The sequence below is a fragment of the Phragmites australis genome, chromosome 20 (assembly GCF_958298935.1).
Source record: "Phragmites australis chromosome 20, lpPhrAust1.1, whole genome shotgun sequence".
Taxonomy (NCBI): Eukaryota; Viridiplantae; Streptophyta; class Magnoliopsida; order Poales; family Poaceae; genus Phragmites; species Phragmites australis.
Genome location: NC_084940.1, coordinates 5518390 through 5540985, shown reverse-complemented (window position 1 = coordinate 5540985; position 22596 = coordinate 5518390). Strand labels below are relative to the sequence as shown.

General features: G+C 39.6%; 1 protein-coding gene across 1 annotated transcript; it reads right to left on the bottom strand.

The window, feature by feature from the left end:
- Window positions 1–264: 264 nt before the first annotated feature.
- On the bottom strand, window positions 265–11344 carry LOC133902087 (ubiquitin carboxyl-terminal hydrolase 16-like). Its single transcript, XM_062343662.1, has 11 exons — window positions 10476–11344; window positions 7892–8510; window positions 7719–7807; window positions 6303–6388; window positions 6059–6221; window positions 3747–3867; window positions 3471–3628; window positions 3029–3113; window positions 2647–2859; window positions 1188–1249; window positions 265–1083 (listed from the first exon to the last, which is right to left on the bottom strand). Exons 1-11 carry the CDS (start codon window positions 10883–10885, stop codon window positions 336–338), a joined length of 2754 nt encoding a protein of 917 aa, XP_062199646.1. The 5' UTR covers window positions 10886–11344; the 3' UTR covers window positions 265–335.
- Window positions 11345–22596: the final 11252 nt, after the last annotated feature.

Genomic DNA, 22596 nt, shown 5'->3' with positions numbered 1-22596 from the left:
ATGGCGTTCAACATGTTCAGAGCCTTCCAAATGTTTTAAAAACAACCCTATGCAAAGCGACAGAAAGTTCTTTTCTTTCTTCCAATGTACATAGGGTTGCATCATCAAATTTGGTGAAGGCGCAGAGCAAGTCAAACACTGTCACACCTATTTTTCTTAAAAAAATTTGGAAAAAAATAAAAGAATTTTGCACGACCTTACAGATGAGAGTACTTTGCCCTAGATACCAGACAAATAATTAATCCCACGAAGCAGACACACACATCCCTTTTATGAACCGCCCCCTTTTTAAAATTGAGATGGTATAAATCATACATGACAAAAGATTAATCTCTCTACAACCCCGAGCCGCCTGTATCAATAAAATACCTGGGCCGTCCTCTCCCTACTTGGCCGTCTATGTAAAACGCCGCCCCGCCCTCTATAGGGCCATGGCCAATCTCCCCTGTCACCCTACGCTGTTCTGTTAACTTACAACTACGACTACAACTACGACTACGACTGCTACTACCCTGGTGTTTACCTTGGTCAGTATAGGAGACGGATGGATTCTCCCCACCCTCCCAAACCCCTCTGCCAGCCTGATGCTTGTGCTGGTACTGCCGGGCAAATTCACCTGCTTGATCCATGTCTTGGCCTGAAGATGAGCTAGGGTTCAAGCTAGACCTCTGTCGCGAGTAGCTAAGCTCATCTTCCTCGGGTATGCTTACTGGGCACATTTGATCAAAGCTTCTAAATAAGTAACCACACTCCTCCATGCTGGTAGAGCTCCTTGTGCTGTCAGTGCTATCACTGCTGAAAGTGCTGGTTGACCCAGCATCAGAGTTGCTGAACAGCGAGGAGCTGTCGCTTCGACTAAAGCCCGGTACCCGAAACGACGAATCATCGGATGTATCCAATCTGTATGTGAGGTCATGCGCTACACGACCCTTGCACAACTGCCCACCTTGGTGCCTGTTCAAGTTACTGCCTCCTCCCAAAGGCGCTGATCCTGAATCTGCCATCTGCTTGGGTTTCTTAGCACGCGATGGACCTTGAGTAAGCATTGCTTTCCTTACAAAGCCTGGGGCACGTGGTGAGCACCTGATTGAGTTAACACGAGTACAGCAGAGTTTAGGATAGCCAGCAAAAACTAGATGAGGAAATGCTGGATAGAAGGTCATAAGTGAGAGCAACACGGTATTTACCTTGCATAAAGAAGCATGTACGCACATGTTGACAGGACTTTTTCCAAAGAAACAGGTTTCACCTACAAAAAACATTAAAGAGTATTTATCTGGAAAAATTAGTCCAAGTGGAAACATGGCTCATTGTTCTTACAGCATCTAATAAATGTCACCAGGCAAATAGCTTCTGTTTAGAGTTCAAACAAACAACAACAAGCCTTTTAATCCCAAGCAAGTAGGGGTAGGCTGGAGATGAAACCCACAAAATCCAATTAAAAAGATGATGAAAAAACAGCAGCAGCAGCAGCAGCAGCAGCAACAATAATAATAAAGGTACTAATAATAGTAAAATATAGTAAAAGCAATAATGGTACAAGAAGACCGATGCATAAGTTATGATTCTGGCTCGTGGATATCTAACTTTCACGCGCTTCTATTCATGGATAGTTTAGGGATATTTCATTCCTTCAAGTCTTTCTTTCCGGTCTTCTCTTATGTCAGGTTTAGTCGACTCCTGCCTCTCTTCATATTATCAACGCGTCTTAGTATCCCACTAAGCACATATGACTCTAGAGGCCTCCGTTTGATATGTCCAAAACATCTCAACCGATGTTGGACAAGCTTTTCTTTAGTTGGTGGTACCTCTACCCTATCATGTATATCATCATTTCGGATCCGATCCTTTCATATCTAGCCACATATCCATCGCAATATGCACATCTATGATACACTTAACTGCTAGACATGTTACCTTTTAGTTGGCAAACGTTCTGCACCATACAACATCGAGGATCGAATCGTCGTCCTATAGAACTTACCTTTTAGCTTTTGTAGTAACCTCTTGTCACAGAGGATGCCAGAAGCTCGGTATTATTTCATCCATCCAGCTTTGATTATCTAATATCTTCATCGATATCACTATCCCTTTGTAGCATCGATCCCAAGTATTGAAAAGTATCCTTCTTGAGAACCACCTCTCCACTGAGACTAACATCTTCCCCCTCATGCCTAGAAATACCAAAATCACACCTCATATACTCGGTTTTGGTCCTACTAAGTCTAAAACCTTTCGATTCTAAAATATATCTCCACAACTCTAATTCGCTATTAACCCCGATCCTACTCTCGTCAACTAACACCACATCATCAACAAAGAGCACACCAAGGGATATCTCCTTGTGTGTCTCTTGTGACCCCATCCATCATCAAAGCAAATGAATAAGGGCTCAAAGCGGACCCTTGGTGTAGTCCTATTTTAATTGAAAGTCATCCGTGTCACCATCAGAGTTCAGACAAAACTGAAACAAAATCTGTTTTAGGTTCCAATTCAATGTCTACTCCATCATTGATTGTTCAAAATCAAACCAGATACAGGAATTATGAGAAGAAAAAACTGATCGGTATTATAACATGTATCGGTTTAAATAATCTTCCAATATGCAATACACTATACTAGACAGGTTTAGAAAGTATTACTTACCTTGCTATCATCCATCTCGTGCCACCTCCCCTGGGGATCCTTGACATAACATACATAATGGCCTGAAACGGCTGCATTCATATCATCACGATGGACAACCACCGCATACAGCTTGTACACAGGGGTATAATCATCTGTTGCACTCATGTAGTCAGACAAATTCAAGTGCTCCTTGAACCTGACGACCTTATTGATCTTGCCAAACTTACCAGACTGTCCAAAAAAAAAAGGATTTACAGTGAATGTATAACAAAAATACAATGCTCTATAAACTTAATCCAAATCTAACACAGGAAAATATCAACCCAGGTTGACAAAACCAATTATTGAGACTGCATGGTACTTCAAAGTAAAGGAAATAGCCTAAAAATCTTAATGGTACCTGATATCTTTTCAATGCAATGGTAAGAATATTTGGCGCTTCTGATATTCTCAACTTCTTTCTGGCACGCTCATATGACTTGCATCTGGTGATAATAAATAAGTCGAGGAATATCATATTTAGAAGCAAAAGAAGGATGAAGTCAGGTATCATTAGGCTAAGAGAGGATTAGGCCACTAGGTAAGCATTCAATTCTCCCATAAATCTCAAGTAATGATTCAAAGTTATCACCAACCTCAACTCCTACAGGAAGTGAAGTAGCTAAAAGTGCTACATTGACAATACTTTGTTTGAAGATCAGTTACCATTATAAGGCCCTTGGTTTAGCTCAAGTTACCTTGACTATGCAAGGTGATATATGCAAGCAACATCATAAAAAACACAAATGCACATCATAAGCATGTAGAGAAGCTAAACAATAATGGAACAAAAGTGAACCAACCTGCTACAATGGTATCTGTTATCACCATCTAAAACTTCTGTAGATGTAAACCGACGAAGTGCATCATCGAGGGTGCGGACATCCCCATCTATTTCAACAGTTAGATCCAAAATACGTTCACATTGTTCTGAACTGGCCTCACACTTGGTGCATTTTATCTAGGAAAAAGGAGAAACGATTAAAAATGTTATAAAGGTGCATTTTTATGAGATATGCAATGCTTCCACTAGAAGTCCATAGGACATGGAAAAGGCCAAGTGGTCTGTGTGAAGAAACCTTAGATAGTAGATAGCCCCCGAATATTAATTGCATCAGCGTTGTTTCTTCGGCTAGCCGATGGACACCATTTTTCTGGGCTTCCTTCATGCTAGTGGATTGCATAGTATCAATCGCATACCTGTTAAACTTATCACTCAGTGAAGTTTTATGAAAACATTATTCCTAGCGAGAAGATCTCACTAAAGTTAAACTGGATGCATTCTGCAACACTAATTACTGGGATGTTTTGGATCATATCTGCTATTAACAAACTAGCATACAGTTTCTTATGAAATAGAGACCAAAATTGTATAGTTTATGCAGCAATATACTGTGAATCCAATGATATCATTATCATGCGCGACACCTTGAGTTGTCGGATAGGAACAGCTGCTTTATTTAAAGCTTTTATCTGTCTTCTACTTTTGTGAATGCACATTACAAGAAACGAACTGATCTTGTTTTATGCTACATGATCTACATCAAGGAGTGTTGTATCGTGAGTGAAAGCTGTTGTCGAGCTCCAGATTCCTTTGGCAGAAAGCAAGGTCAATTAGAATTTACAGCCTGTGAATAAGACATTAGGTTCCAGGGTTCCAAACTTCCAATTCCTATAAACCTGAACCAAAGAGTCCATTTCGCATTTCGAATTTGTGGCTCATGAATATCCAACAATATCTGAGGAGGAGGAACAATGAGACAGGTGGGACAATTATGTTGTCATCAAATTACAAGGGTACCTACAAATGTGCAAAAGACACTTCCACGACACATGACCTACATAAAGCAACAAGCATACCAGGATACCACAAAACAGACATGGGGCATCAGATACTGGAAAAAAAAGAAAAGAAAAAAATGGCAAGAGGAAATATACTAGTAAGAAGAGGTCAACATTTTCCCTCAAGTAAAAAAGAGAGGTAAACCATATCACACCAGTCCATCCTATTGCCCACTCACTTATAAGAACAAAATGTAATTATTGTAAAAGTTTCACAACTGTATTTACCCCAGAAGGGCCAAATCATTGTATGGCTAGGCCAGTTTGCAATTTGCGATGGGCGGTGTTGGCTGCTAGGAAAAGGATTAAACTATAGATTGGGGAGACTTAGAACATTGAGGGAGAGATAGGAGAAGAGGACTGGGAACTAAATTGATTTCTCTTGCCTGATTCCTTAATCACGGCTGGCGCCGTGTATATATAGCCGGCCAGAGTCCCAATTTAAACTAACAAAATCTCTAATCTTATCTCTAACAATCTGATTTAAACTAACAAGCCAATCTAACCCCTATAGCTAACCAATCTAATCTCGTGCTACAGTACCGCGCATGAACAGTACCTAACAGTTTACCTACTGTCCCGCCTAAGAAGTGATGCCATCTGTCTCTACCTCCTTCAGGATCCCACTTTTTCATGGACATCCATAATTAAGTTCTCACACAGTATAACCAACCTCGTTATAAACTTATACTATGTCTGTAGTGCAAACACTGAAAAACACCTCTACGAGCATAAACTAGCTTAGAAGTGATTACACCATGAGCACTAACCCAAAAACTCAGTAACTCTGCCTACACCGTCATTCCATCGGAATTGACAGTAAAACAGTAATACAATCCATAAGTTGTTTGATAAAATTTCAATTGTCTATCTAAATATCCCAAGAGAACAGAGATACTTATTAGCAGCTGAAACAGTACACTAAACCAACTTAGCAGATGTGCATGTTAGCAAAGAAGCAACTGCAAGCCAATTAGCTTTGACGTAGAGCATTCATCAATGCTTCATAATTTTACCTATCGTTGCAGATACTGAATTATAGGGAATAAATTATGTTGAAGAGTTTCCTTTTTCAATAGCAACCAGGGTATGTTGATTAAGGAATACATCGGTTTTAGTTTAAATAAATACTCGTTGAGAAATATTCTCAATCACAATAATATGATATGTTTTGCATGAATGCATGACCAAAATATTTATAATCAAGAAATAGGTGTGTAATACTTAACACTATAGAAAGGATTTTCTGTTCAACAAGAGTATTTTATTAGGAAAACATCAATTATAGTTTGGAATTAATACACCTAAACAGTAGCCTGTAGCCCGGTCATAGTAATAACGTAAGTTTGCATGAATGCATGAACGAATCAGTGAGTTATGAAATAGGTGTACAATGATCAGCATTATATAAAACATCATCAGCCTGAACCCGAAATATTAATCATAACTTGATTAACCATCACTAGTTTCATGCACATTTTGGATGCTGACGTACATGATTCGAGGCATAGCAATATAACCTAGGCAGTTAAGAAGCAAAAAGTCTCACCTGAGAAATTCATGAGCATCTTCTTCCCTGCCCGGGCCAAAGCTACTCCCAATCTCATGCAAATGAGATAGTATCCCAGTAGGTGATATGGGAGATTTTCCACGCTTACCCTCTACAATGAGTTTTTCCAACTCACACATGAAGCACCATTCCTTTATAGAACCTAGAAAATACGATAGCACTATGTTGTTAACCAAAGAAACACAGTATGTAACACAGGAAATGCAGGTTTAGTGTATATTACAATTTCGTGAATGATGTCCTCCCAAAAGGTACGCTGTAAGTGGTCGGGTAAATGCCAAGCACTGAAGAACAGCATTTGCGTAGCAGCTGCAGAAGTAACCAAGAGAGGAGGTTAGGCAAAAAAAAAAACAGCATTAGGTGCCACACTCAGATTTAATAAACTGTTTATACTTAATAAAGCTCCATAACATGTTTGATCATCAATTGATCACAATAATGTGTTTAATAGTACTATGATGCAGCGAGGAAATATAATCTTGATAAGATAACACCAACATTATACAATCTCTTGAGAAGAAACAACAGTTGATTTTTTTTATTTTTTTATTTTTGGAGAGCAAACTTTGAATCAAAACAAGGGCAAAATCGTGATAAGGTGTGCCTACTACACTGAATTAGATGTCTATGAACTAGGGTCCACCACTACGTGTCATGTAGATCACATGTGATTGTGAATCCCCATATTCTGCAGCTTGGGCTTGTGTCTCATCATTGAAGTAATAATATTTATCCAAATGAAATTTTGTTCAAAACAAGGAGGTAGACAACTAGGCATACATACAAATGATACAAATTATGTTTGGTGATTGGATATGTTTGCTTTAACCGATAAACCATTGTTGACACATAAATTCGGACACCTATTCTTATCTTTTCCGTCATTCGATGTAGATAGTTTGATGTGCATCAGTGCATGAGGTGTCAGGTTCTCCATAATATTGCCTAATTTGATTCAAAACATTCTTGGGAAACATTTTGAACGAAAGGGTGTTGACATTTGTAAAGTGTAATTTGCAAGCTCCCATGGGGATTCAGTAGGGGAACACTTGTATTGCAGCCAATGTGCACCATACAGGGGAAGCATTTTGAACCCTATGTATTTAGTGCATTAGAAGCAACACCAGCTTGACTGTGTTCCTCATAGTTTATTATGTGTTCTGGTTTAACAACTATTATTCTCTTGTGTTATTTAAATTCTAATAGGTCCCAAACATTGGCAGTAAGTGCACTTCAAAGTCGACAATATCATCTCATTTATTTGTTTCCATCTATACTAATGCGACACCCAAATAGTCTATATTGAATAAAAAGTTTCTTAACTGAATACATGAAGCACATCAATGAGCAAAGAAGTGGGAAAAATATGACCATATGAAGCATTGAGTAAAGTGCTCTGGCTCATGGATTAACACAACAAGATAGTTCATAAATTGTAGCATTCATATTCTACTGGAAGAAGCAAATTAAATAGCTTAGGAACATTTTTTAGGGAAATAGTACAGAACTTATATGCAGATCAGCAGGTATCAGCAATCTCCAAATGAAACCATGTACGATACAGCTAATAGAAGCACATGAATGTTTGGTGACATACGGTTCCTATATGCAATAATAAACTGATCCATTAATTATTTACCTATTGCCAAGGTTATAAAGACCAAAAGGATGCAATTCCACCTTCTGGAAGTTGTAGAGGTCGACAAAATGTTTGTATGGAAAAAGTGTCTGACAAATTTGGATAACCATTAGGCAATATTATTGTATAGTGGCATATGTTAGTGATTAATTGAGTTACCCAGTTATATTTACCAATTCCGCCGGATAATGCCTCACAACTTTCGGAGCTGTTTGTTGCCTAGCATTTTTCTTCTCCATTGACGGATTATTTGGCATCACACCTGCACTCTCTGATCTAACTGACGGACGTGGAAGATTATCTGCCCTTTTAGATGGGTTACGTGCTAAACAATATGCACCACTGTGAGTGAAAGGAACTTTGTCAACAGCTGGCACGCATGGCAAATGTCTAGAGCTTCCAAGGTTGTCTGTGCCAAGAGCTTGTTTGTTAGATTGCTCCAATCCAGATTCCAACCCAGCAGGCTGGTCAGGAGCAGTATGACAGAATTTTTCACGAACAGCAGCATCATGAACTTTGCAAGCTTTACTAGAAGTTGAAAGTCTTGAACAATCAACAGACTCTGCCTGCCCAGTAAACTGAGAGAATCTAATAAACCTATCGTCGTTGCCATGGCCATCTGCAGAAGCCTCTGCAGTATAGGATGTCTTATCAGATGGCATACCCTTAACCGCTGGCTCTACTCCAGCCATCACACTTTCAATTGTATCATATTGCTTGGCACCAACACCTGGTGGATGGCATTCATCTTTGTGACCTTCTCTCCAATGAGCTATCTGGCATTTGAAGGTGCTGCAACCAACAAGAAGTTATTGATGTAAAACAATTGAGACAGTAGGGTTCTCTGATTCACACACGATATGGAGTTATTGACATTACCCACTTGAACAAAGAATCTTAGGTCTGATGCCATACAATGTATCTTACAGTATGTGAGGGGGTGCATGGCATTGGTGAAACAAAAGGCCAAAACCTAGATATGGAGTAAAACATAGACCCCTCACAGAGAGTTATTTCAGGAACTGGAGTTATTGGGTCTGGAGGGTTCCTTTGATCTGTAACTTTTACGAGCATATGTTCCTTCGGGGTTGCAATTTTGAAGAGACTTTTCAAGTCTCATTTGTAGTCACGACCAGGCTATAGCTTTCAAAAGAAATATTCTTGATATAATCAACACAGTTTAAGGATGCGGACAATTTGTACATGCACTAATCGCTACTGGGAATCTGAGAACATTGATTACCTAGGCTTCATCTTATAGTAACAGATTAATTGGTGAAATTTTTCTCCTAAAGAAATAAAGTAACACCCTAACTTGGGAAAAATCAATGCTTCATTTCATAAGCTCCTACCTAAAGTTTTTCTTGAATAAAGGTGCACATAAATTTCATAGAATAAAAAAACACAACTCTTAAGACATTGGTGACTCAATGCATTTGTTTTACATCTCTATTTCAGACAGTTGGAGAACTACAGTAACACCCAAGGTAATATAAAAGTGGAAAACAAGGTCTTCCATGGAAAACAGATCCAAACAGAGCTTACAAATATAACTTCATTATTTGAGAGTTAACAATGGCCACAATATAAAGAATGGATCCACAAAATCACATAGATGTCTTATCAAACAAAAGCTGGCAGCATAATTGAAGATTGTCTCCGTGTTTTTATTTGCCTAATATGACGGAAACACACAGCTATCTAGACATAGAACAAATTGTCCATGCTAAAATCCTATGCTCCATACTGTAAGTATTAATCAATGCAACAGAGATTAAAAAAAAAAGGCAGTCTCAAATTCCTAGCAACTGATTTTCAAAATATCAACTCCTTATTTTAAAGAATGGCTGAATTGTTGAACTCGCTACATAAATGGACAAGATGATTTAAAACATCATGTCCAGCATGGGCTCCCAAGCAGTGGGAACTAAATCAACAAATCAAGCCATAAATCTGCTAATGCATGCCAGACCAAGGGTAATTTTCTCTGAAAGCAGAATCCACACTCAAAATTTATTGGGCCTAAGTTGTATACAACAAGAAGTGTATCGTCAATTCATCATACAGAAGAAACAATAGTTCATTTGATGTTTATGCACAAGTTCACAACACTTCATAATGGCCTCTATCTTGAATTCAGTGCATAGTAATACATGGTAAAAAGACACATGTTCTCAAAAACTAATAAAGATCACTTAGGAGGAATGGAAGTAGGCAATAGTCCTAATCTGAATATATATATACACATGAATAAATACCATAATTTCTTGGGGGCAATAGTAACTATGATATTTTAAAACTTTCTATAACCTGCACATTTCCTCCACACTTCCACACCATATTATCATTTAGCATATGTGTGCCTCATAAATGGCAGAACATCTCGCGAGTGATGTCCAATTAACAAACAATATGATGGAACGATACCAGATTTATCTTAATAAATTATGACACAAGAATCAGATTGGCAATGCTGGTCCTGACATACCCGTGTTGAGCAAATAAGTGATGAAACAATAAGCACCCGATGGTAAGCCACTAGCCTGTCACGCTCAGGGCAAAAAAATGATTGGGGAAAAACATACATTTCACACGTATAAGCCCAATGACACGGTGTTAACACCTACAAAGCACCAAATCCACGGCAATCTGGCATAGCAGCTTGCTATTGGAAAAATCGCATGCCTTCCGCGCAATGCCATAACATAATCGACATGGATTGAAGACAAAACAAGAGAAGGACGGGAACCCACTGACCAGTACTTGACGGCCTTGCATCTCTTGCAGCGGAACGTCGTTGGTCTGCCGCACACCGCACAGGCCCCCTTCCCCATCGCCGCCGCTACGGGAGGGGACGCCCGCGCCGCCTCTACCTCCTCCCGCGCCGCCTCTACCTCCTCCCGCGCCGGAGCGACCTCCAGCGCCGTCCAGAGCGGGGGCGCCTCCGCCAGGTCGGACGCCATCACGAACCCGCCGTACTGGCCGTAGTAGTAGGCCTCCTCCCTCTCAGCGACCTCCACCTCCTCCGCGGCGTGCCACGCGAGGCGCTGCACCTCCTCCCTCCGCGCCTCCGCGCGCCGCAGCCACCCGTGCGCCACCACCGCCAGCACCACTAGCACAGCGGCCACCGCCGCGGCCAGCACCGACGACACATCCGCCACTGCCATCCCCGCACGCTCTCAATCCGCTCCCCTCCTTCCGCCGCCTCCTGCCCAGCGCGAGATCTCGCAGCCACCCGCCGCACAGCAACCCCGCACACACCGCCGCCGCCCGCGGAGAGAACGAGGGAGAGATTTGGGGTTCCACGGCGCCCCCCTCCCCTCTCGGCCCCCCTTATGTTCGCCTAGGCGAGTGGTAACGGAAGGGGCGGAAGACTCCGGAAGGCGGCGACGCGAGGAGGGTGCTGCCGCGCGTCGGCGTCCGTTTCCGGGGGGCGCAGTCCAGAGCGTGGCGACGCGTGAGGTGGAATGGGAAACGTGACGGGGGGTAGCAGCAGCAGCCGCGCGCAGGCCAGTGGCGAGTGCGGTAGCAGCAACGGCTGCTTTTGCCCTTTCCGCCCCGGCCGCGGCGGCGTCGCGACTCGCGAGCGCCTGAGCGGGTAAGACGAGAGCGGACTAGCGACCGCACGAGGGGAGGGACAGGAGGCAAGGCCAGCCGCAAAGCGGCATCGGGTTTGTCTCGGACCGTCCGATGGCCAGTGGACGGCAAGAGGGACCGCGGGAGACTGTAGAGAGGTGGCTGCGCCTACGCTGCCCGTTGCTTCCCGGGTTCGCCCGACCGGCATGCAGGCCAGCCAGGGAGAGATTTTACTGTGCAACGGATCTATAAAAATAAAAACCCGTGTTAGAAATCGTGAAAAAATTCAACACAAATATAATAGTACAAAGCATGCTATCATTTACCATTTCATAAAATTTAAACTCAACCAACAACATGTAGCAAGAGAAAAAAAAAGAGATAATTTAGTGATCCAAGGCATGATCGCATAGATGCAGCATTAGAATTAGCAGCCGTTCAATTATGCGCCTAATAACTGTGCTGTTAATGTTTTTACACTGGAGATACGTTCACGTTGTGTTATCATGCCAAGATATCAGGAGTAGAGACAGGATTTTGGGAAATCGTCTTTCACCCTTCCTTGGTAGGATAAGCGTCAGCCATTCCATCGGGAAGGATTAGCTAAATATAAATATTAGTTATGATGTTATCAAGTATATTTAAGACGTAAAGATATAGATATATTATAGAAGCATTGTTGAACCAATATATTATGAGTGATACCGTAGTTTAATTTTGATTTTAGATGAAATCTTAAAAAAAAGACTATCCACTATTTTTCTCTTAATTTTTTATTTTTTATTAATAAAATATATCACATATTCATCGTCAGTAATAAGAAAAGAGACTGAACTAACCACAAAGATAGAGGTGGAAGTGATAAACTATTTGAATTTTTTATTTTTTATTAGATAGACAGAGAGTAAGAGAAAAAAATAACGTGAGAACACGCTAGTGTTTTGTATTAGGACCTGCAAACCTGTACGACGAGAGATGTTGTGTGGTTGTTTTCCCATCAACTAGTTCGCATCAACTACAATTTTTTAGTGTGCAGAAATGTCTAGCCTCTAGAACTGCCAAGGGCCAAGTGTCGTTTTCTTGATGCGGTCATGCCAGGCTACGAACGTTAAGGCCCGATCCTACGTGTACTCCTAGAGGGAGTAGAAGAAGCCTTGTTCTGGGGCCCACCACGTCGCATGACGTGGGTCAGAGCCCCAAGAGGTCACTGGTCACGCTCGCGCATGTTTTCTCCAGACAAACTCCACGGCGCGCGCTGCACACTTGCTCCAAGGCTAGACATGACAACCGATGCCCACCAGGATGGTCCCCACGTGTCAGCGGTGCTAGAGGTGTAACTTCTGGGTGGATGGAAGCATTCTCATGTGGGGCCACCAGATTGAGACGTGCGAATCGACCGCGGCGCCTGGCGTTCGGTTGTCGTTGGTGCTTTCTACGACGAGGTGTCAAAAGGTCGTATGCCACGTACAGATGGCCATGTGCCATGTGGGCATGTGTGTTATCCCTAAATTGGTTTGCTGAGTGGGTGTAAATTAGTTAACCTATTATATCTCTTTTAGTTTAATCAGTTATATTTATTTTCTAAAAATCTGCTTAATTTAAGAAAAATAGTATTATTAGTAAAATTAAAGAGGGTCAGTTATTAGGCTACAGTAAAATTGGTCTGTACCCTTTCTTCTGCTACAGTAAAATGCATCTCCCTCCACACCATATCTCTCTCCAACAGATGCTCCAAATCAACTTTTCTGCAGGTACAGTAATACGGCCAGGATGGAGTAGTCGACAAATTTGCTACCTACTGTAGCATGCCTCATCACTGTACACTGAGTATGCACATGGGTCTGAGGAGGAGGAAAATAATAAAAGGTAGAAAATATGGTGTCTGTTGGAGATAAAAAAAAATGTTGTAATAGTGTTAGAAAATGCTGTTATAGTATTATAGGGTGTAGATTTTTAGAGTTTTTGTTAAAAATAATCTTAACTTTAGGTTCACCGATTTGCACCTAACTGCTATGAAAATGATCACGAGCATATAGCTAGACATGTGGTTTAGTTTGTTTCTACTTGCGCTTTCTACTTTCGGAAGTTTATGCAACTATTTTCTCTAACTAATCGTGTCAAAGCCTAATGCGGAATGTTTAGTTCTAGTTTTGTTAATTAATGGTGAAGTTATTTCTCCTCTTCCGCGTCGAGTAAAATTAGTATTAAGTTACTTGATGGTATAGAAGTAAACTGAAATTATTCAATGATATAAATCATAGAACCATGACTCATTCAATGGTAAATCTTAGATTTTCTTCTTATTATAAATCGAATGTTATATAATGTGTCTTATAAAAAAAAGGAAGTGAAAAGATTGATGCATACATAGTATAACTTCTTATGGTTGTTATGTCTGATAAGTGCATCTTCTTAGGTGTGATGCAAGACACATGCCACCTAATGCGCCTAATTTCGAAAATGGTAGAGAAAAGATCGATGTGCCCGATGATAAGTATATCTTGTTAGGTGCGATATTAGCTTGGCTTTTACAGGGCTTTTCCGATGTTATCCACGTCAGGTTGCTGGTCACTCTTAGCCTTTTTGCCATGACCTCTGTTCCTCCTCATGGAGAGCGATCGGACGAGACGCATTGCGTTGCTATGAGCCCATGAAGCTCCAAAGGACTTAAGCCTTTTCCATCATATCTGCAAAATGTGATAGAGATGGCTTATTTTGTTACTTAATGGTGACATGTAGTGTCGTGGGTCCCCTGTGTTCTTGTTTCTTATAGCAAGGTTTTTCTGATCTTGGTTGAACTTAACCATGGAAGGATTTGTTGCGGTTGGGCTTGACATTGTTGACTGGTTGTTGGCGTGTACTTTAATACTCTATCTAATCAGCTGTCAATTTTGACAGCCAAATTTAAACTACATGCATTGTCAGCTTGTCCGTTGCATTTGGCGGGAAAAGCTACCTTTCTAGTATCATTCTACTTTTGTTTTGAGACTGTTAAGCTTCTACCTGTTCCATCTGAGGTAAGAATTCATCATCTGCTTGCAATAAACGTGTATACGAGAAATTTTGGTTAAAAAAATACATGAGAGTGCGGAGACTTGTAAAGTAGCACGGGGCTTTCACAAAGACTCATGAACTTCATGCGTTTATCACACAATATTACAGTACAGATGATCATTTGGGTTTTGAGCGCGATTTCATAGCTTAAGGATTTTGCGCAAGGAAGGATTGGGTTGCTTGCATATAAAAGTTCATAGAGTGAAATGCTTTGGTTTCTAAATCCACGAACCTAAACAAAGCCAATTGTCCTACTAAATTGATTATTTCTTGTGTGAAAAGTTCGGAGGAATGCTGCTCTTAGTCGTTGCTGTGATTAGTTTATTCCATCTCTCTAGCTGTCCGGCAGCTTCGGACATTTCTCCGAGACGAATTAGCATGTAACTTTTCAAATAAACTCTAGCGCATGTGCATGAATTTTGCAGAATTTCGTACGAGATGGTTCATTTCACATAAGAATCAGGTAAAATTTTGTGAGTCCTACCTTGGTTCACTCCATTCTAGCTTAGGACTTTCAGAGCAGCTTTCCGAGTAAAATTAGGGGAGTTTTGTCAAATAATATTTTTTATTCTAGCTCTCAGAGTAAAATATGTGGTAGTGATTCACTAAAATAAACTAGACACTATGAGCCGAAAAAAAGTAGCACCCTTTGATTCATTTTTCATATAAAATCACTTTATTTATAAAATTTTCACCAGAGAATCACTTTTAGACGTATAATCATTTCCCTCGGGAAATCACTTACTCCTGAGAATTTAGATCAGGAAGAGTTCTATCAAACAGACCCTTATTACTGGGCAAACCCATCGTCATAACCACTCACTACTAGAGAATCTATTTGTATAAACGGTTCGTAACCCCAGTGCGGGACACTTTTTCGAAACGTATGTGGAAAAGAGTCCGTATAAATCAGATTTATACAGACGGCTCCGATAACGAGCCACATGTACTTTAGTAACAGTATAGATGGCTCTAATAACGAGCCGTCTGTGATATGAAACAGTACAGACGGCTCGTTATTAGAGCCGTCTGTACTATTGGAACAGTATATACAGCTCTAATTTCGAGCCGTCTGTACTATATAATAGAAGTTGTTATAAAATGCATTTGTACATACGGTTATCTTCTTAGAACCATATGTATATTCATATACAGCACATAATCCATATATTACTGATTGTAACTGACATATCAACAACAAAATACATACGACACTATATTATACACATAACATATCATTTGCATTCAAACTCCATACATTCTGTAGATCGAACATCTTCATTCAATATCACACATATCATACAAAGTCAATATTACAATTCTTGTTTAGAGCCTCACCACTATTAAAGGGGTCTCGTCATTACCATAGATGGTTCTTGTTTAGAGTCATCTGAGATAATCTTTACACGGACAACTCTACAATAATCGTCTATACACAGGTGTCTCACCAAATCAATTTTGTAGTAGTGACTCCAATCGAGCATGAAAATTCTATTAGATCATGCAAACTTATAGTTTATTAGTACCATTTATTTATGTTGAGATTCATGTTAAAAAGATAAAAAATAATTATAAAGTAAGTAAAAAAATCAATAAATATATAAGTAGGAGGGATGGATAGTCTGCCATGCTTACTTGCTTACGCATGCGGAGTTAGCATTTCGCCACTCCAGCCACAAGATCACATGCGCGCCGCAGCGGTAACCCGACAACGACCGGTCTCTGCATTTCTCCTCCGCCGTCGCCGCCCCCAACCTGAAGCGCGGCCAGCTTTCGCGTTGGTTCGAATCCAAGGCGAGGTATCCCAATTTCCACCGCGTCCACAGCGTAAGATCCTCGAATCCCTCCTCACTCCCCTCTGTCTCCGGATCGATCAAACTGGACTAAAATTTCCAAATCCCCACGCCTGTTTCTCCATCCCCTTTCCAAGCCAAACATCCAGGCGTCGACCAGCCGATCCGCTTAGCCCGAGCAGCTTCCTCGTTACAGCAACTCCCCTTCACGCGCGCCCGCGCCCGGGGTAGACGAGGACCACCGCGGCATCAGACGTTGTTAAATACTCGGAACCAGATGGAGGAAAGGAACAAGCGCAAGGTGACAAGGGGGATTGTTGGGGGCTGGTGTTTACTCGATCGGCCGCATCACATGCGCGAGTGGTTGGACCTTGTGGGGACGATGCAATTCGACAATGCGCTCGCATGCTGGGGGTCCTGAAGATCCAGTGTCGTTGGGTAGTTTCCTAGCGTGGTTTGGTCGAGGTGAATGAACATTCTGCCGGAGGATCATTGGATGCTAACTAGTTTAAGAACTACTACTTAGATTAACATTGTTGGCGGTGTTTGATTGTTCAGTGATGAGAACAACTGATGGTTGTTCATTCTCCAGTGACCTTTTCTTTTGCACATATGCCTATAGTTTGTTCTAAAGCTGCAAAAAGGAATTGCCGCGATTATCTTATGGGTTCAAGTAGTCATTGATTAACACATCAAGATAAAAAGGTAACTGGACAAGTATATAGTAGTTTGTACATTCAGTTCACACTTGCGCGCGCGAGATGGATAGTTCTCTGCAAGTAGCAGTATCTTTTGAGTTACTTAGCACTAAAGTGGATTTTGGCCTGGTTGTTTTCTGAATTGCATCTATATGTGTGTTCTGCAGTTCATTCAAATATATGTGACTATGTTGCTACTAATCAAACATGCTGCGTGAAAGGAATAGATGGTCATCCGGTAGCTGCTATGTTACTTTGATCAGTTCCTTCCCTTTTAATGAGGAGCTAACGAATTTGGATTATTCGTTCAAAAAAAAAAACGAATTTTGATTGTTTAAAACTGTTCATTTTGCACTTGGAGGCGTTCAATTAGGCCTTTCTTCCAGTAGTGATGCCTTTAAAACCTATCTGTGATTGGTATATGAGCACTACCTTGTTGAAATCCCCTGGAAAATAGAAGGATAATTTTCAAATTGGTTAAAAAGTCTTTCATTCACTGTGGAAGAAGTGGCATATATTCCTCTCTTTAATTCGAAGTAGGGGCTGGTCACATGTAGAACATCTTAAAAAATCGGAGTACCGGACCTTTTTAATATCGTTAAATAGAAATAGGTCACTGCAGTTATATGAATGTTCTTTCTATAATTGTAGTAAATTCTTTGAAGCGGGAGATAAACATGTAGAGGACTATGATTTAGGTGAGCAACATATCATTTAGTAAAAACAATGCATACATTATCCTTGGGAAAGAAAAAGCAATGCACACATACCTTTACTTCTTTAAGGTATCATTCTGATTTTGATGTTTACACAAAGGAACAAGATTGAATTTCAGTACCATTGCTAATATACCTTTATACTAGTATAATACCTTAAGACGAGCATGTGCATTGTCATTCCGTTCTATAACTGATACTTGTGCTGTTTGATGTCCATTCTTATTGAAAGTTATGCATTCGCGAGGTTGCTAACTTGCATCATTGGGAATTTTTTGGGATGAGCTCATGCAAGCTGCAAACTATCGCTAGTAATTTCTTTAGACTGGTTGTTGCTTTGCTTTTTATTTAGCTCTAGGAGAATAAGTTGTTATCAGCAGTTGGAACTCTAGTAGATTATCTACCAAGGGAAAGTCCCTAAGAACCTAAATTATGGAAAAAATAATGATGGCAACCTGTGTAACTTTGTTGAAGTCAGAATACTGGTTGAGTAAATAACACCCTGGAACATGGTAATGCGGCCAAATTTGTTGGTTGGGTTGTCTCTGTGCAACTCATCCAAGTGGTAGTCTACATCTGCTTTGTGCCAAGTCCAATAGGCCAACGAATATTGTTCTTTAAGCCTACTACAACCTAGATTTGTCCAACCAACTTCAAATTTCTAGTACGCTTTGATGCTTCAAGGAATCAAGGTGACAGCTGCCGTCAGGAAACTTCCATTGGTTCATCTAACTCATTTGAATAATCTGCGAAAAGAGGCCCAGACTTCTGCTTTGTTACTTCGTTGCACCAATGCAAGTGTTGTCGCACTTGAACTGCTGGACCTAAATGTTATCCTCCTTTTGCATGTAACATTCTGCATTTGAGTTCGCGTAGAAGTGATGACCTCGCCGTAGGGCATGTACAATCGTGGCTACCTCAGTCATCTTCTTCAGCTTGTCAGGCTGAGCATCAGCTCACGACCTTAGGTTGATACCTGTACGCAGCTATGCATTGGCTTGTTATCCACGCCAGTTTTTCTACGGATACAGCACAATTCTTCTAAGCTAGGTCTCGCAATGCATTACGGTAAGATCTGGCCTGAGCTGTTTGTGTTCTGCAAATTGGTATGCAGCCGATGTGTTTAAATATTCGGCGAAAATTTCTGTGCAAACCGGCTTTATGGTGCAAACATGCAAACCAGTGTGGGTGGCCGTCCGATCCGCATCCAACTGACCTGCCGTATTGTCCTATCTATTTTCTTCGACTGCTCAGGTCAGAAAGTTCACACACCATTACGGCATTGTGTTTCCTTTCAGAGGTCCATGCCAGCACTGGCATTCTTCAGCAGTGAAAGGCCGAGTTCTGGAGCAGGGCGGACTGAGTTAGGATTTCAGTTCTAAGAATATTTAGAGCTAGATATTTCTAACTAAGAATTATGGAGCTAGAGCTGTGAGTACTCCAAAAGTATTTGGATGAGTTATTTTATTTTTATTTTAGACTAAAAATAGAGATTAAAATTATTTATTTTAATTCGTAATTTTAAAATCTGACATGAGCTAGAGCTCCGCCAAAAGCCGCTGCACTCATTACCTGTGATCCAGTAGTTTGATGCAAATGCTATTGACGATGCATCCAATGGCCCGCCTTGACCACATGTACGGTCCAGTAATTCCAATGGCCCGCCTTGACCACATGTACGGTCCACGGGGTTGGACGCAGGCACGGATGGCCGCTACGTGCGTGGCCAGCCTTAGGGTCCCAGGACGGCCCGCCCTGGTCGTTTAGTTGGGCTCGGCCCATGCACCGTCGTCAGTCACATCCCTTTGGCGCGAATCTTTTTTATTTTTCAATATTTATATAATATTAAATATCTAGCCTACTATCGTTCTTTGTTGTACGATAGTAAGGTGTTGTTTATCTAACCGGTGACAGCTTTAAAAAAATCAAAATCAAAATAGAAAAACACTACGTTCTATTCCTCTTAAAATTCAAAACACTATCGAAAGTTATAATTTTTTTTTGAAAAAATGTATATTGTAGAGGATACTATGATCTAACTTTAAAAGAAACAGACAAAAATATGATTTGTACACCGTCTATAATGAAATTTATCTTTTTGTCTCATTGTAAAACTATTGGTTTAAGTTGATTTTTTTTAAGATAGATAATAATATTCTTCACAACACACTTGTTTTAGAATTTTTTATGACTATTTTGATAGTATTTTTAATTTTAAGAGTAATGGAACATAATGTTTTTTATTTTTAAAACTATCACTCGTTGGAAGAACAGTATCTTTATTTTTTTTAAGTGTCGTCCGTTGAAAGAGTGACACTTATCGTCGTCTTTCAATAAGCAACAATAATTTAGATGTGCAATATTTAAAATAAAAAAATATTTTTGTAAATATTAAAAATAAAAATAAAAAAGACCGCAATAGAAGTGAACACCATAATCATATCGGACAGCCAGGCCCAACTGATGTGTGGGACCCATGAAGCCATGACCTCGGACCCACCTCTTTGTAGGCTAAGAACAATTCTAACCGACTCCCCATCATTAAAAATAGCGATCAGCCAAAAAAAAAACATCCCTAATCAGCTCTCCAACTGCCTTCCTATATTTGCACTATCGCTATCCACTCGAGCCAGTCAGGACCGATGTGAATACTCGACCGTCCAAGTTCTCCAAAATTTGTTCAAAACAGTATTTTTCTCTCCAAAAATATTTAAATTTTTTACGTATTTATAATCTATATTCAATCTATTTTAATTAGATTCATCAAAAAACCTATGTAAAATTTAAAATAAAATTTTCTAAAAAGCTAATTTTATAACTTTTAATAATTTGTAGGGTCTCAAATAAATTCCTAAAATTCTAAGAAAATTCACTATTATTCTTATTACGTGACAAAATATTTTCTAAAATTAGCATGAGGTTATATGGTGAAAAATGAGTTTCTTTATAATGTTCCATTTATATACGTTTTATCCTTTAATGTGATATTATTCTTTTAATTCAATTTCAATTAAAACAAAATTCAAAAATTACAAAATTTAGCTATTGCAAATATTTTTATTCATATGATACTAATAAAATATATATAAATAGAATTTAGGAGCGAGATTTAAAGAGTCGATTGAAGCGCGTAGAGAAATACAGAAAGAATCTTTTAAAAAGACTCTCTATAAGAAGATATAGGACACGAGATTTAGGGTTGGTTGGAGATGCTCTAAACCAGAGCATAACTCATGTGTTAGTTTTTTTTTTTTGAAACATGCTCATCTATGTTTGAGTTGGCACAAGTGCTCGTATTTTTTATTTAATCTGAGAAAAATAGTACATGTATACATAGGTATCCGTATTGTGTGAGATTATATTTTTAATCTTATTTAGTCATGTGATAAAATACACCAGCATAAGTATCTGAAGTGGTGAGTGTGATTTGTATGCGTAGGTGCATGAATAGGTACTCAATAAAAAATAGCCTAAACCCCTCGTTTTGGAAGTGAACACACGCGTCCAACACCATGACCATGCCAGATAGTCAGGCCCAACCGACAAGTGGGCCCCTGAGGCCATGACCTCGGACCCACTTCACGAGGTCATGAGGCTCAGTTGATTAGAGTTCTTCTGGTGGAAATGTTCATCCGAGTTAGTTACGTGGGATTATATTTTTGACTAGTTATTTGTTCGGTGTTGTAACGGGAGAAATAATAAAGAAATTAATAAAACACATGACAGAAATTGTTACATGAACGGGTCAAACTTAATTAGAAGACCACCCTTCTAAGATGATATATCATTGTTTATATTTCATGTATGAAATTTCGAAAGATAAATGAGTACCACATATTAGTTATTTCATTGAACAAAATGTACCTTTCAAATTTTTGTTGTACAGATCTAAAACTAACATATAAGTTATGAACACATAATGGCAATTGATAGAGCAATTACTTTCCAAAAAGAAAACTACAAAAGCATAATTTAACCGATGTAAAATCATCCTATATGATTTTGTAAGTGGGGAATATTTCATTAGCCTTACTTTGTAAAGCTTCTCGTCGAACTGGGCCACCTGCGCACTTTTTTTTATAGTTTCATTTTTCATGAAAAAGGGAGTTTGCATTGGCTCAAAGCCTCGTTTTCTCAGAAAAGCTAGCCTAAAATTTATCAATGCTAGGTTTAGGAGGACATCTTCTTCTTCAAATAGTAACAACCCCTTCCACCATCCGAAAATTAATTAAATAGGAAACATATTATGAGAGTCACCTAAAACATAAGAAACAAAACACAATACCAATCATGGGATTATGCATAAGTGCATATTTAATATATCCCAATAGCATGTGATATCCCATTATGCAAGACATTAAACAGTCTCCTAATTGAATTACATCATCCAGGTTCTATGATCAACAACGGTGCTAAAAAGTAAAAGTCATTAATGTTAAGTGCTCACTTTGCATTAAAATAAATACCCAAGCAAGGAGACCAACCTTGTTCAACAAGAATATTGCATATGATAATCTTGTTGTCACCTGGCCATTAAAAAACAGAGGGAATTCCATTGTCCTCATGCTTGTGCTTAGAGGGACAAAACTTACTACTACGGTTATAGATGATACCTCAACTGAAGGTGCATGATCCAGAACATATGACCATGAACCTCCAAAGTGCAAAGGATATCAAAAAGGAACATTGAGATATGGTGCAATGAGAGAGACTGCCTATGATTAGAAAAAGAACAATTAGGTCTATAATTGTAAAATAGTACAAAATGAAGAACAATGTTTGTTACATGTTCACCTAATTTGAATATTTGTTCGTTCTGAAACAAAATAAACTATAAACCAATAACATTTCTAAATCATTTAGAAAAGAAAGTAGAAATACCAAATGAATGGTGAATTCAATTTTCATTTAATAATTAATCAAATAAAATTATGCATACATGTGCAGCATATCTCAGAACAGTAGCATATTTCTAAAGCTTTGATAAGTATAGATCCAATATGACCAATGGTCTATTTTGTGAGTCATTTGTCAAGCTTTG

Excerpts from the sequence above, each read along its gene's own strand:
- LOC133902087 (XM_062343662.1), bottom strand. The coding sequence starts at position 10,885 with ATGGCAGTGGCGGATGTGTCGTCGGTGCTGGCCGCGGCGGTGGCCGCT. Across the intron at positions 2,860-3,028 it reads TTGCATTGAAAAGATATCAG|TCTGGTAAGTTTGGCAAGAT; the intron begins GTACCATTAAGA and ends TTTTTTGGACAG. Across the intron at positions 1,250-2,646 it reads ACGAGATGGATGATAGCAAG|GTGAAACCTGTTTCTTTGGA; the intron begins GTAAGTAATACT and ends TGTTTTTTGTAG.